The following is a 16292-nucleotide window of genomic DNA, read 5'->3' on the forward strand; positions in this document are numbered from 1 at the left end:
TAGATCAGTAAAGGGGCTATTACACAAAACTTGGACAGGACAAAATCTACATGTTATGCTACTCTGGATTTAGTTATGATATAGTATATAGGGAAGATACCTACTTTATAAAATACCTTATGTGATGCACATGGTAGCTACTCCATAAATGGCAGCTTCAATGATTACTCAGTTTTGGGGTCACAACCTAAGCTACAAATCAAAGCTATAGGGGAACCTGGGTGGCTCAGTGGTTGAGCGTCTGCTTTTGGCTCAGGTTCTGATCCCAGGGTCCTGGGATCGAGTCTTGCATCGTGTTCCTCACAAGGAACCTGCTTCTCCCTCCACTTGTGTCTCTGCCTCTCTCTGTGTGTGTCTCATGAATAAATAAGTAAAATCTTTCAAAAAAACCCACAAAAAAACCAAAGGTATAGAAGGTCTTGAAAGAAAGGAAACATATACTACTCAGGAAAAGCACACTCCACTCTATTTCAGTGGTGGCTTTTATAGGTGAGTTTAAAACACTGCACTATCTGCTCCCCCATATAGTCTATGGTGAGAAGGTCCTTGTCAGGCTTGGGGGTTGAGTGGCACAGAGTTAAGTGGGGAGGAACTGGATAGAACACACAGACCCAGAGGCTCCTGGTCAAAGCCCTTTCTACCACACTTGGATTTCCTAAACTTGAGACAGTCTCACATTGCCTTTGCAATTTTTTCAATATCCAGCCTCTACCTTTATTATTTTGTACCATTATTTAATGGCTATTTTCCTTTAAATTGATTCATTTTCTTAAAATATTTTAACAGGCATTTTGTATTACTATTTTTTTAAAAAAGAAAATCATAAAAAAGAAAAAGAAAATCATTATTGCTTGTCATAAAATCAGAGGTTACCATAGAAACAAGTCAGTGGGAAAAAATATCTTATTAAATTCTGGATAAAATCTATTACTTGCTAAAGGATGTGAGCCTGAGACCTATCCTTTTCCTACAGTAAAAACAGAGTAGCAAGGATTAGAGAAGAATTATAGAGATTCTAGTACCTGGGAAAAGTTTTGTCCTTGACTAATCAGGAAGCCCAAATGAGAATCAAGAGAGAGTACTTTCTCCACATCTGATTGCCTATTTTTTTCTAGGCCTTTTAAAATTTAATATTTATTTTGATAAATGCATAATAATATTTCAAATTTAAGTTTTGAGGAAAGTTATTGTTATACAACATTATATGATTCACAAAATATAATGTTGAAAATTAGTTCTATTTCCCTAAAAATATAGTTTCTCAAAGTTATCAGTTTTTAAAGTCTGACCTCATTTAAACAGCAACAGTTTCTTCCTTCCTTCCTTCTTCCCTTCCTTCTCTCTCTCTTTCTTTTTATAGTAAGAACAGATAACATGAGATCTACCTCTTAACAAATGTTTAAGGCTATAGCACAGTATTGTTAACTAAAAGCACAATGTCATACAGCAGATCTCTAGAATTTCATCTTGCATAACTGACATTTCCCCCCACCCAGTTTTATTGAGATATAATTGACATATAATGCTGTGTTAGTTTAAGGTGTACTACAAATGATTTGATGTACATACATACATATTGCAAAATGATTGCCAAAATAAGTTTAGCTAACATCATCTCACATAGGCACAATTTTTTTCTTATGATGAGATGACTACCTATTTAGTGCTCTTAGTAACACCTGAGTAATTTTGCTCACCAGCAAGGGTACAGGTCTTCCACTCAGGGAAGTATTGCTCTTTACTATTCTTATTCTGCTTATCACTCAGGTGCATATTTTATTATTTCAATGCAAACAAATAGCTAGGCTTCATCACAGAACATTCCATCTGATTCCCCCCTTTTATGGAAGCTATTGTCCAGTTGACTAGTGAGATGATTTCCTAATTTGCCCTTGTGATACAAACCCTAAGTTCCATCAAAGAATACAGTTTCAGTAGGTAGACTGTAATTTAAAAGGAGTTCTATTAAAAGTAGCCAAGTAAACTACCTACGGGTAATTATAATTTAGATTATACTGCTGAGAAAAAAATTAGGGCACAAAATTGTATATTCATTTCAATCTCACTAGAGCAAAAGATGCACCAAAAAGATAGGAAGGAAATATACACAATTATTTTGTCTGTACTGAAAACTATGGCTGAGTGCTATTTTCTTCCTTATGTATTCCTGCTTCTCCCATATTTTAGAAAATGAGCATGTGGTACTTCTATAATCAGAAGAATATTTTAAAACGAATCTTAACTTATCTGTAAGATAAAATTAGTACCTCCATCAATGGGGTTGTCAATGAGATGAAATGATATAAAAGATGTGAGTATGCTCCATAAATCACAAAAATAAGCAATTAATGGGTTAGAATTTGTATTATTTTTCTTTAGTGATGCATAGATTTCTGCCACATGGCAAGGTATAACAACTTCTGTTTCTTAAAAAAAATGTAAAAGCTCTGATTTCTGGAAAGTTTATAAGCAATAATGAACATTATGCTCTATGAGAGCAAAGAGCAAGTCATCTTCACTTTGTCCCTCCACAACATCTAGCACTATGGAGTATTAATTTTATTAAAGATAATAATAATTATTAAATATCATTAATTATGAATTAGCAAACATTAAAATTATTAATAATTAGCTAGATACTAGGTATTATAATTTTTGTTTCTTTAATTATGTGTAATTAACACTTATCAATGATAGCAATAAACCCCTAGCATTCATACAATATTTTACAGTTTACAAGATATATTAACATACATTTTCTCTTTTAATTTTTATAAAAGGCTTTCTGGCACAAAGAATATTGTTCCCATTTATGAGAGGAGGAGAACCATATAATAGATATAAAATCACAATACAGCTTTAACAGAAAATGTTACTCCTAAAAGTAATTCCTAAAACTGTCCCATACATCTTATAAAGTATTTATAGGTCCCTTCTATTGTAAAGGCAAAAGGTATTACCTTTTAAAATGTTACGTGGACTTCATAAACATCCTTCACATATACGATTGTTGGTGAATTTATATAATATGTACATAAATTCTCCCATTACTAAATAGGCCCTTAGTTATTATTCTTACCATCTTTGGAAGTGTGTTAAGTAATTATAAGCTCAGAGAATACTCTAGAAATGATATTTGCCAAAATTTAGAAAGCCTGGCATTTGACTTGCAGTGGTTTTTCTTATTGCCATAAACTCTTCCCTCATAGTCTGGACTCATTGTCAGGCCTCTCACCTTTGAGGAGGGAGTAGTGGATCTCAGCATTGGCTCCCCGGTCAGCATCCATGGCTCGGACCTGGAGCAGCTCTGTGCCAGAGGCTGTGGTGTCAGGAACACTTGCCTCATAGTGGAGCTGGGTGAAGCGAGGTGAGTGGAGGTTTCCATCCTCCACGTGAATGGACACCCACACGAAGTTCCTCTTGATGGGCATCTCCTGGTCTCGGACCTATGGGCCCAAAGGGATAATGCCATGAACAGAGAAAGGACTGCAAGAAGGCAGGGTCAAATTAAGGTCAATGAGATAGAATGCCAGTGAAAAATATACCTAATTGTAACTCTCTGTATTCCTTTAAATTTTGCTCTCCTTTATACTCTTTTTTAAAATAAATTTATAAATTAGTGATTATTAAGCTTGACTATTTTCATGGATAATCCCACTTTAGTAGGAAGGCAGAGATAAGCACAGAAACAGTATTTTCCAAATTAGGTCTCAGAAAATATTAGTTCTTCAAGATTTTAACATGTTAGACAGGAAAAAAAAATTCTCTGGTCAACTAAATTTAAGAGGCACTGAGTTAAATGAAGTTAAAGTTTTCTTTGCTGTAGGATTTTACAGAGCCTTTAATGTATATTAATGTGCCCAAAGGATGATAAACTGACACATAAAATGCTGCACCTTGGGTCAGGAAGGCTAGCTTTGATTCTGGTTCCTTCATAAAGAACTGCATGATAGTGAGCCTCTGTGGGCCTCAGGTATGAGAGTAGTAAGTCAGGTCAGGGTTGGGACTGAGTGAGACACATTAGGCATGCAGGGCATAGACTGAAGGAGGCTCACTCTCAGGGTCATAAAAGTGCGGGAACCAAACCCTGAAAGTGAATCCTTCTTCAATTCTGTGCCCTGCACACCTCATTCCCTCACCATGGTGCTAGCTCCAGGGCGAATAGTCTCTGGTTCTTCCCAGCTCTGACACTGTGTCAGTCCATGTTGTGGCCATGCAGTCATGGAGCAGGGAGAGAACTGTTGGGGGGTATTAGAGTGAGCTCAGAGAAAGCCAGGGTGGCAGGAGCTTCTTTGGCAGCTATCCCCTCTTCTTTACTCTCAAGCATCCCTTAAGCCTGCCTCTGTCAGGCTGTGAAATGTCACATCTCATGTCATGGATCATCATGAGCATCAGCACACCTGGCTCATCAGGGGAAAGAGAACCTTCAGCATTGCTCCATATGTGTCCACCCCCACACATCCACATGCAAGTGCATCCTTCCCTGATTTCTCAGTTTACTCACCATGACTGTCAGTGTGTGCTGGGAGGGGCCTAAACCCAGGTCCAACTTCCCCACAGTTACCAGGACCCCACTGCTTGGGTCCAGCTGGAAGAGGCTGGCACTTCCCGGGTCTTGGCTGCCATGTATGGTGTAGATGAGGCCCTTGCCCTTGTCTGGATCCGTGGCCTGGACTTGGAGGAGCTCAACGCCTGGCAGTGTATCCTGGGGAACTCTGACTTCATAATGAGCCTCCAGAAACTGGGGGCGATGGTGGTTAACATTGGCAATCATGATGATGTAGACCTAGGGAGGAGAATGAGAGAGAAGGTAGACTGTAAGCTCCAGGGGGTCAGTGACCTTGTCTGTCTGGTTCTTCACCATATCATTTGTGCCTAGCACAGTGCCTGGCACACAGCCATCACTCAGTAAATATTTGTTGAATGAAAGACAGGATTTCAAAATCCCTAGGCTTTGAAATCACATGCAGTGTAGTGGTTTTCAAAAACAAAATTCTGGTTAAAAGGGCCTTTTCTTCAAGTGAAATATTTTGTGAAATTCCAACATATGAAACAGATAAAACTCTGGCTGAAACTAGGGTAGAAATCTAGGACCCCACTTACCATCATTCCTCATAGCCATGGTAGCCCCTATGGAACTCTGTCTTTAAATGAAAACTGCTCATCTAGACAAAATCCTTCATTACCAGAGATCCACAATGGGAACAAGAATTGCCCCAAGACCATAGAAGGCATATCAGGTAAGACTGGAAGACAAAATTTTGGTTCCAAATTCAGTGCCCTCTGAGATACACCACATCCACTGAAAACCTTCCATAGCTTCATCCCAACCAAGGAGGCCTCCCATCCCATCTTGGCTCAGGAGTCCCTGGGGAGGCCTCTAACCTGAGTGGCAATGGTGTGTGACCCATCGGTCACCTCCACGGTCAAGTTATAGCTCGACCTCCTCCTTGTGTCAAGAGGCTTGGCGATGACAATGCTGCCTGTGGTCTTCTCAATATCGAAGTCCATGTCCTTGTCACCACCTGGAGTGGGAACGGGGGGAAAGCACACATGGCCTCAATGATGAAGGCAGCAGTAGTGCAACGGGATTTGGCTAGCAGATTTAGAGGTGATAGTAGATCCTGTCAAGTTATTGTCAATTTTTTAAAGATCTAAGTGATGGTACAGAAAAAGGTAATGTTTAAGGACCGAAGAGTGCCAGAGGAAGTCCAGTGTCTGCCATAGAACATGTTCTGCTACCAGGACTGAAACATGCATGAATAATGGAGCTCTACATTGTGGCTTTTCAGATAGTTTACATAGTCTAAAGGAGCCTATATGTAGGGAAAAAATGAAAATAACTCCGTTCACCAGGAGGGAATTGATTTCATAAACTATACAAATCTAAATATGGAATTAATATGCAGCTATTTAAATGCCTACTAAATAGAAATCTGTTTAGTGGCATAGAAATATGTTCACATTATATTTTAAAAGGTTATAAAACAATACTTTAATATAACCCTAAGTGTGTGTGTGTGTGTGTGTGTGTGTGTGTGTGTGTGTTAAGAAAAGCAACTAAATGAAAAGACATCAACATTTTAGCAGTGGATTATCTTCTGACTGGTGGAAGTTTGGGTGATTTTAATTTTCTTCTCTGCATTTCTTAGTGTTTCCTAAATGATCTACAGAATGCATGTGTTAATTTTGTACAAAATTAAAAAAATCCAAACAAAAAGAATGGTGAATCAGAATTGAAAGTAGATCCAGGAGTCAAAAAGTTTGGGACAGGTGTACATCCAATCTCTGAACCAGGGTGGGAATCTCTATAATAGGACTCCATGGTTCATGTGGTACTTAAACTCTCAGAGGTTCTTGGAATTCCTGGCTGGGTTTCAGAGAATCTACAAATCCTTATATTTGTGTGCAAACGTTGGTGTGTCCACATGCACATCTTTTGGGGAAGAGGGGCTGAGTGTTCATTAGATTCCCAAACGGTTCATCAGATTACCAAAAGGGTCTGAGATTCCCTCTTCCCAGATATTTTAATAAAATCTTCGTTTAGAGACAGTAAGGAATTTCAGAGAAGACCAAAAGAGCTTGGTCTCTATATAGAGACCTATAAAGAGAATGGACACTTTCCCCGATTGTGAGGATGGAACCTGGGATTAGAATATCAAGCATGGCCCCAGAGTACAGTGGTCTTCAGGCTCATGGTGAATGATGGCAGCTTGACATGGATCTCACACTGAGGCAGGAGAGGAAACACAAAACTTGTACTGTCTCCTGAGTCTTCCAAGCACTTGGAGTAACTGTGGCTCTGCCCATCTCTGCCTGGGAGCTACCAGTGAGACCATGGAGGTTCTCCCTGAGATCATAGCTGGTGTGGAAGGCCAGTTTGGCAGAAGTGGTGGTTCTACTCACCCACTGCCCCAGAGAATAAGGGGAGAGACAGTCACCAATCATAGACAAAAGAGGGGCTGCCAGGGAGCATGACCTGAATGAGAATGCTCAGAGGACTGTGCTATGTGGACCAGGGCTGGTTTATAAGGATGGAGGGGCTGGCCCTCCTAGAGCTCTCACCAGAGATGTTGAACCAGAAGAGCCCGGGTCGGCCCTCAACACTGATGACGCCCACCATGTGGTTCACAGGGTCTGTCTCCATGACTGTAAAGCTGTAGTGGGGCTCGTCAAAGGCCAGTGGTATGGATGAGGACCGGGGCTGGGGGATCCACTCGATGTGTAGCCGGACGCTGGCTGAGAGTGGTGGCTGACCACTGTCTGTTGCTTTGATCTGAAAAGAAGCCAAACCTGAAATGGAGGCTGTGTCTGTAGGATTGGGGCCAAGAAATAAGAAGACCCAGGTGGTCAGTGAAGAGACAGAGTACCCTGTGACTAGTGGAGCTGGACTTTTATCTATTCATCCCTTCATTCAACACACTGTAAACAGGCACCGTGCTAGTTGCTGCTGGCACAGTGGTGAGCAAAACAACCTGTGCTCAAGAACTTCAAGCATAGCAAAAAAATTATCAGAGCCTTAAGGTGTGCATTCCTGAGCTGGACTGTACGTAATGGGCCATAAACATAAACTAAATAGAATTTATGGAGCTTTCACTAGTATCCCACCCTGCTCTAAGAGCAATATATGCCATATCTAATTTAATTCTCATGACAGCCCTGAGAGAGGTACCATTGTATCTCCCTTCTGCAGGAGGAAATGCATTCAGCGTGCTGAATTCAGCTCCCTGGGATCATCTGCCTGGCCAGCAAGTAGCCGGGGTTGGATTCGGGCTGTCAGACATGAGAGTCCACATCTTAGCCACCTGTTATATCGGCTTCCTACAAGGAAAATGTTCTTATTTCCATTTTACAGATGGTAAAACAAAGGCTCAAAGAGGTTCAGTGACTTGTCCAAAGCCACGCAGGTATAAAATGGCAGAGCTAGGGTTGGAATGCAGGCTTACCTCCAAAGTCTATGCTACTCTCACCAAAATCCTTACCTCTAAGACTAGAGCAGATTTCCCAGGTGAGGACCATATTGCCTTCAAAGAGAAAGGCCAAGAATTCTGATGCTTTTGCTGATGTCAGGGCTCCCATTTCTCTCAGAAAAAGCCAGAGAAAGGAGTACCACCTCCACCATGCCTGATGGCTGTTTCCCTTCTCCTGTATCCTCAAAGAAAATCACTAACCAGTTATGACTCTCCCCCCTCTGTGGCCTCCATCCCCTCCTCACCGTGAGGATATTGTACTCCCCGGCCATGAAGGTGCTGCTGGATGACACCATGCCTGTGACTGGGTCAATATTGAAGCTCCCCTCATCACTCTCCTCGATACTGTAGGTGACTCTGCCATTGAGACCCTCATCAGGGTCTGAAGCCACCAGCCTGTACACGGGCCCAGGGGTTGCCGGGCTCAGCCTCTCCGGAAGGCGGACATTGAAGAGCTTGTGGGAGAACACAGGGGGGTTGTCATTGACATCTACGATGTGTATCACCACCCTGGACGTAGACTTTAGGGAGGGCTCTCCGTTGTCCAGGACAGTCACCTGGGGACAGAAGAGAGTATGAATGGCCAAGTGTGAAGCGGTTAATATGCATCACCACCCACTGCAACCCTACCACGTGACCCCTGCCTTCAACGGCCTGGAAATAGGAGTCAGTCTGTTCTTTGGTATATGCTTGTGAGTTTTATTATCCTAACTTCACCTACTTGGAACCCAGCTTTCTGGTAACCTTGCCCACAGGAAAGCCAGCAAGAACAGAAAAAAGAAACTAGTAAGAATTAGAAGAAGAAAAAAAAAAAAAGCCACAGAGGCTCTAGAGAAAAGTGGTGCTCTTTACTCAGGAGGCCCATGGGCCATTTCTCAGAGACCATTTACTTTTTATTTGCTTGTAATTCTCACAAGCTTTGTTCTCTGGTTTCCTTAAGCTACTGGGGGTTAGAAAAAACAAATGAGAAGATGTATATAAAGGAGTGGGTGGTACCTTTTGAGTCAGGCATGTGGACCGATGCATGAAATGAAATCCAGAGTGAGAGAAAAGGCACTAAAACAATTTCAGAATCAGGGGCTATTTCGTGTTGGGGCAAATCGGCCCATGCATCAATAGCCCCAAGGGCATCATGCAAGATAGGACATTTCCACTCTAAATGGTACTGAATTTTTTAAATATTTTAAATATTTTGGTGTTTAAAGATAAATACCTCCACTGAACTAGGGAGGATGCCTCAGTCCCTAGAAGGCCGTTTGCAGCAGCTGCTTACTAATAATACCTATTTCTGACAAAGGGAATGTGCCAGAGCTAGGAGCAGAGAAGGCCAATTTATTTCAGTTCTGCTGAAGAATGTGTGCCCTCCCACCTGATGTCTTTAGGCCTGGAAGAAATGCCTGTTCATGAGCTATGAATAGCTCTAGAGGGGGCATAACTAGATTCCTTCTGATTTACTTCCCTGTGGGTCAAGACTGACTCCCCCTGTTGGAATGGGCACCAGGGATGTTTATATGATTTTAGAAATATCCTAGAACCCACAGATCTAGAGAACAAAGGTCTGGGTTTTCATCCAGGCTCAGCTCCTGACCTAGAGCTTGACCTTGGGTGGCTCTCCCTCTGACTGTAGGGATGGGCTGGAAACCATAGCACGCGTGTACCGTGTGTACCACTCCCTTTTCCTGCATTCGCTGCAGGCTTTACTAATCAACCAGTGCTTCCTGCCCAGCCCAAAGTTTCAGATTCCTTCCCTTCCCAGTGCTGGAGAGCCAGGGAAGACTCTGATAATCTTCATCACCAACCACAGCAAGACTCAGCTTAAGAAACTCCTCTGCCCTGAGCCCAGTGCCCTCCTCAGCCACGGTGGTTGGAGACATGCTAGTGGCCCCAAGGCCTGGCTAGGCTTCTGCTCGGACTCCTTCAGGAGGTTTTAGAATCCAGTGAATGAGTTCAGTACCATTACTCACCTCCAAGATATGTTCATCCTTGTTCTCTCTGTCCAGCTGCCGGGCTGTGGATAGGAGACCTGGGGGAGAGGTGGAAGGAGGGAGACCTGAGCAGAGGGCTCCCAGGGCCACTTACTCAGGAGCAAGTTCACAGATACATCCAAATCCTGGGATAGAACTTTTCTGGTCTTTGGAGGACAAGGACATTAAAGGGGGGATGGGACTCTGGAGAAGGAGAAGGGAAAGTGAGGAGGTGGGAGAGTACAGCAGAGATAATGGGATCAGCGGAGGCTCCCACCTGCATCCCGGCTTCTACCTTTAGGAGGGATGCTGTGCACAGGTTCTATGGTGGCGGGGGAGGGGGAGGCAGCTGGTGTCCTCTGGGTCCCGCCCAGCTTGCCTGGACATTGAAGAAGGTGGATTTGGTTATCTGCAAGTCTAGTTTTAATTTTCTGAGGCACTACAACTATAAATTGAGGCCATCTGAAGCCACAGAGGAGAGAAGGTGCCAGTTTTCTGCAGGCATCAGGGAAGTCAAGAAGCAGATTATGCGAGAGGGGCATCCAAGCCCACAGACAGAGAGGTCAGGGCTGGGAAGGGAAGAGAACTTCCATGAAAGCAGAACAGATGAGGTCAATGGATCATCTGAAACTTTCAGTAAGGTTTTTTTTGTTTTTAAATCTTATTTAAGGGGATCCCTGGGTGGCTCAGCGGTTCAGCGCCTGCCTTTGGCCCAGGGCATGATCCTGGAGACCCGGGATCGAGTCCTGCATCAGGTTCCCTGCATGGAGCCTGCTTCTCCCTCTGCTTGTGTCTCTGCCTCTCTCTCTCTCTCTCTCTCTCTCTCTCTCTCTCTATCATGAATGAATGAATGAATAAACATCTTTAAAAAAATAAATCTTATTTAGGCAATAAAAGGATGGAGTAATGAAGTATGGAGATAGGGGCTTGGTGAGGGGAGAAAGGAGTGGGGATTCAGTGTTGGGGTGGAGCCTCCCATGCTGGAGCACGTGTGAGGAGTGGCCTCTGTTAGCTAAGTGTTCTTCCCTTGCACACTAGAACCAAGTCACCAGGAGAACCAAACTGCCTCAGGCATGATGGGGAGCAGAAAGGTTTCCTGGAAAACTCCACAGCCAGAGACCCTTCCAGTTAAGGAAGAAAGGCACATTCCTCTGAGACAGTGTGAATATTGTCCCAGATCCCCCCACCCAGCTCATCCCCAAGTTAAGGGGCCTGATGGGCAAGGACCCAGGATCCAGGGGGCCTCCAGGAGGAGTGCAGGGAAGAGAGGGCCTCAGCAGGTAAACCTTTCCTCTTGTTCAGTGCTGACTTTTCTCCCTGCACCTTCTCTCTCTCCATCCCCTCTTGCCCCTTTCCCTCCTGTCTGTCTCTGTTTCTCCCTCATCCAACCTCCTCCCTTCGTTACCCCTCTCTTCCACTCTGTCTTCCCCGTTTACCTCTGAATCTTGCATATTCTTTCTCTGGTTTTTCTTCTCTCTCTCCATTCTCTCCCCAACACATCCTCTGACCTTCTAAGAGCCAGCGTCCTGTGGAATTGCTGCCCGTGGCATTGCCTTTGTTGTCAGCCTTATCCGCATCTCTGAGCTCAGTGTCCAGATTCCCAGGAAGTGCCACGTCCAATGGGGACATAGCAGAGTTGCCCCACAGGGCTGTGTGAGGGCCCACTGAGCACCCTTCCTGGCATGAGGTGGGCCCCTATCATTTCTCCTCTCCAAACAAATGTTTCCATCACCCACCTCAGGCCCATCTATGACTTTTCCTCATCCAGTGATTTTCCAACTGCTGTTGGTTCCACTTCTAATGGATTCCAGATCCTTCTACGCCATTCACCCTGACCCACCACAGTCTAGGTCTTAACCCCAACCACCTGCCCACCTCCCTCTCCCCCAGGATCCCAAAAGTCAGCGCCCATGGTGCTCCTGTGTGTCTAGATGTTCTTCCAAGCTCTTTATATCTCTCTCTCAATTAACTCATCTAATCTTCACAACCACACAGGAGAGGGCCATTATCATTTGCACTTCACTGGTGGGAAAATCAGGCTTTGAATAGCTGAGTAAGTGTCCTGAGATCCTAGAGTAGATAAGTGGGGGGAATAGGATCTACCTTCAGACAACTGACCTACTTGCTGGCTCATCCTCCCTGCTGGCTAGGGCTCCAGTGACTCTCCCTGCCCCCGTGCCCCTACAGACTGCTGCCTGCAGTCCTCCATACCCTTTGGCTGGGCATCCCCACCCCCACTCCATGCAGCCATTGTTACTCCACTACATGGAGGAGCTCCCTCTCTCCTCTGAGCAGTAGTGGCATTGAATGCCTCAAGGCCTGAAACTGTGTTTCATTATCTTCACATCTCAACATGGCACATAGTTTCAATGCTTCATAAGGGCAGACACCTTTAAACATTTGCTGAACAAATGAATGAAGCTCAGGCTTCCCTAGAGATTGTAGATGCTGGCAGAGATTCATTCATTCATTTCCTTCTTATTTATTGAGATCCTACTGTGTGCCAGTTACTGAAGATAAAATAGAGGGCAAAAATAGTCAAAGTTCCTTTTCTAGAAAGCTTTTGAAGCTTAGTGGAGGACAAGGATAATTAATGGAATATTCACATGAGTGAATATAATGTTCTATGTGATAAGTGTTTAAAAAAGAAAGGAGTGGATGGTGCTAGGAGATGGATCATAGCATCAGGAAAAACTCTCAAGGAAGAACAGCTAGGCTAGGATCTGAAAGAAGAGCAAGAGTTAGCCAGACAAAAGAAGAGGAGAAGAAACTTACGGAAGAAAGAACAGTGTGTGCAAAGGCCGTGTGCCAGGGCATAGACTGAAATAGGCCACATGACTGAAGCCAGAGAGTGACAGAGTGAGAAAGGCAGGATGAAGCCCGAAAGGTCAGCATGGGCCATGTCAGACACAAGTGTATGAGGCATGACAGGTTTTGACTTTATCTTAAGGATGTGGGGAAACCATCCAAGGCATCCAAGCAAGGAAGTGGGATGATGTAATAGGGGTGATAAGAAAGGTGGGCTAGGGGCTCCACTGCTGAATTATTATTTATTTTTTAAAGTTCATGCTGGGGCAGCCCAGGTGGCTCAGCAGTTTAGCGCTGCCTTCAGCCCAGGGTGTGATCCTGGAGTCCCAGGATCGAGTCCCATGTCAGGCTCCCTGCATGGAGCTTGCTTCTCCCTCTGCCTGTGTCTCTGCCTCTCTCTGTGTGTGTCTCTCACGAATAAATAAACAAAATCTTAAAAAAAAATGTTCATGCTGGTTCAGATTTCTTCTCAACTGCAGAAAGACTAAGAACATCTCTGTTCTCTGGGGCATTTTGCCAGACCCTCTGTCAGGGAACTGTTGACAGTAAACAGAATAGGGATTTGGAAGATGCTGAGAAGCCAGTGCCTTAGGTGAGAGATCTCTTCCTTCTTCTGAAAGGCTTAGGACAGGATGGGCCCAGGTAAAGAGGCAGCTTAGGCCTATATTCCAGGGCTAAAGGGTCCTTCTAAAAAGACTAATCCATTCCCTGAGGTCAAAAGTTAACAGGAAAGGCTCCAAACAGATGTCCCTGTGCAAATAGATACTAGTGTCCTCTACCCACTGTCTGTCCCAGGACCTCAGGCTCATGTTCCTCTTTGTACCCTTTTGTCTTAAAGATGGGTGATGAGTTTTCTCCCTTCCCACCTTCTCCAATCTCACCAGGGTTCTGTCCTTCCAAGAGTCAGTTGTGGGAGGGGCACCAGGGTGGCTCAGTCGGTTGAGTGTCTGACTCTTGGTTTCAGCTCAGGTCATGATCTCAGGGTCTTGGGATTGAGCTCTGAGTTGGGTTCTGTGCTCAGCAGGGAGTCTGCTTGAGATTCTCTCTCTCTCCCTCAGCCTCTCCCCACTCTCTCTCTCTCTAAAATAAATAAATAAATCTTTTTAAAAAGTGAATTATTAGAACCAGAAAATAGGATCTTGGGTTCAAAGAAGAAAGCGTCAGCCTCCTCTGCTATAGGATTGTTGTTCATTCTCTAGGAGGAAGATGTGGCCTTAGAGATGTACCCAGAGTGCTGAGAGCTAGCTCTCAAATTCCAACACCAACAGGAGCCAGGAAGGCAGCATAGATTTGGGAAGCAGGCTGGGAATGGTACAACTGGGAGTGAGGGAACCATGAGTACCAGGGGACATGCACCTGCTCTGCACAGAGGGCTGCTGTTGGCTCCAGGCAGTTACAGCCCTGTGCAAATGTGGGGTTAGTATGGCCAGATCTCCTAGTTGTTTATGAACAATGAGAAATTTGGAGTGTTTTATGGAATTTTTAAATGTTGGCAACAATTTGAAAAATGATTGATTAAAACTTGTGCAAGCCAAACCGAACACCTCTGAGGACTATGTCTGGCTCACTGCTGCAAGCTCAAGACCTCTGGATTCCTCCAAACCATCCACCATCCTTGCCCTAGATGGCCTTGGGCCAAGGATAGATATTTGTGAGATGGTTGGCTACACCAAAGTGGCTCTCCATTGCCACCACTCTGTGGGCAGGCTTTAGATCAGTTCAGAATGAGGGTGAAGAGATTCAGTGTGGCTATGACTCAGGGGAAGGGTCAATTTAGGAGCACTCAGGTCTAAAGTAGTCCCAGCTTGACCACCAGGCAACCTGCTTAGCTGCCCTAGGCCTGGAGGAAAGAAAGAAAGTCAACATAAGTAAGAATATTCCCAGAGACATGGACTTTATAGAGCAGTGCTTCTCCAACTGTGCACACATAAGAATCCCCTGTAAATAAAATATGGATTTCTGGCCCCAACCTGTGTTCTGATTCAGTAGGTATAAAGTGAGGCCTCAGAATTTGAATTTCTGGGGCATCTGAGTGGCTCAGTGGTTGAGCGTCTGCCTTTGGCTCAGATCGTGATCTTGGGGTCCTGGGATCAAGTCCTGCATTGGGCTCCCAGCAGGGAGCCTGCTTCTCTATCTGCCTACATCTCTGCCTCTCTCTGTGTGTCTGTCATGAATAAAATTTTTTAAAAAGAATTTGAATTTCTAACAAGTTCATAGGTGATGCTGATAATGCTGGTCCAGGACCAAACTTTGAAAAGCCCTGTTGTAGAGCTCCCCCTATTCACCCGGATTTCTGAGGTCCTTACCTGTAACAGGGTGAATAACAAAGAATCCCATGTTATTCCCACTGGTGATGTTGAAGGTCAGCTTCCCTTTGGAGCTGGAGTCCGGGTCCCGGGCATCCAGCTGAAGCACAGAGGTGTGCAAAGGTGCATCCTCTCGGACGGAGGGGTAAAACACGGGTCTGGACATCTGGGGTGGGTTGTCGTTGACATCCATAACCTCGATGTAGACTTCAGTTACAGAAGAGAGAGGTGTGGAACCCCTGTCCACTGCCAGTACCGTCAGCCAGTAGCAGGACACAAATTCTCGATCCAGGGGTGCCAGAGTCTGAATCATACCTAAGGACAGTTGATCACCAAACCCAAAATATTTTAGAGCCTAAAATAGCTTTAGAAATAATCTTCCCGGGGATCCCTGGGTGGCTCAGCGGTTTAGCACCTGCCTTTGGCCTGAGGCATGATCCTGGAGACCCGGGATCGAGTCCCACATCAGGCTCCCTGCATGGAGCCTGCTTCTCCCTCCTCCTGTGTCTCTGCCTCTCTCTCTCTCATAAATAAATAAATCTTAAAAAAAAGAAATAAATAATCTTCCCTAATAGTCCCCAAGCAGTACTGTGGACATAGGAATTCCACAAGAAAAGGGGATGCAGCCAAGGTGGTGTGGGAGCTGCTGAGTCAAATTTAGGGGAATTCATATCCTTTTGTAGAGCCTCTTGGAAACTGTCTCTGCTAAAATAGGCCTGTGGCAATTGTCCATAACCTAGTTCCTTCCAGTTTCCGATATTATAGGTACCAATTTAAGGGTTCGGGGTTTGATAAATAAATTGCTGTCCCCCTCTTCAGCATCTTCATGATTTCAGTCTTTTTTTTTTATGATTTCAGAGTCTTATGGTCATTCATTAGTTCACTCACTCCACCATTGCTTACTACGGGCCAACACTGTTCTAGAAATCAAAGGTACAAGAGTGAGGAAAACACACTTGCACTGTAGGTTCTCATGGGTCACACCGAGCTGCAAGGACTTGTGTGAGAGGACAGGACCCAGGCTCACAGCCATAGAGTGTCAGAGCAGAAGGAACCTCACTCCTTTTCAGGTGGGGAGACGGAGGCCCATAGAGAGAATGTGATTTGATCAAGATCATGTAGCAAGTGGGCAGAAGAGCAGGGTCTATCATTGGTTCTCAGTCTAATGCTCTTTATGCCACATCACCCCTGCCCTTCACGCTGGAAATAAATTGCAAACTCCTCGAGGACAGTGCCCCACCTCT

At 44.5% G+C, this 16292-nt stretch overlaps 1 protein-coding gene across 2 annotated transcripts in view; it reads right to left on the reverse strand.

Annotated features, from left to right (window-relative positions):
- FAT2 (FAT atypical cadherin 2) overlaps window positions 1-16292 on the reverse strand; it is an 85968-nt gene that overhangs the window by 45352 nt on the left and 24324 nt on the right. For both annotated transcript variants that reach the window (XM_055325118.1, XM_055325117.1), the window contains 7 exons: window positions 15049-15363; window positions 9935-9993; window positions 8216-8527; window positions 7066-7276; window positions 5386-5525; window positions 4505-4786; window positions 3236-3446 (listed from right to left, as the gene is read on the reverse strand). In XM_055325118.1, the coding sequence (XP_055181093.1) occupies window positions 3236-3446; window positions 4505-4786; window positions 5386-5525; window positions 7066-7276; window positions 8216-8527; window positions 9935-9993; window positions 15049-15363 (1530 nt within the window). The remainder of the gene's footprint in view (window positions 1-3235; window positions 3447-4504; window positions 4787-5385; window positions 5526-7065; window positions 7277-8215; window positions 8528-9934; window positions 9994-15048; window positions 15364-16292) is intronic.

This window comes from Nyctereutes procyonoides, unplaced genomic scaffold (genome assembly GCF_905146905.1).
Source record: "Nyctereutes procyonoides isolate TBG_1078 unplaced genomic scaffold, NYPRO_anot_genome, whole genome shotgun sequence".
Lineage (NCBI taxonomy): Eukaryota > Metazoa > Chordata > Mammalia > Carnivora > Canidae > Nyctereutes > Nyctereutes procyonoides.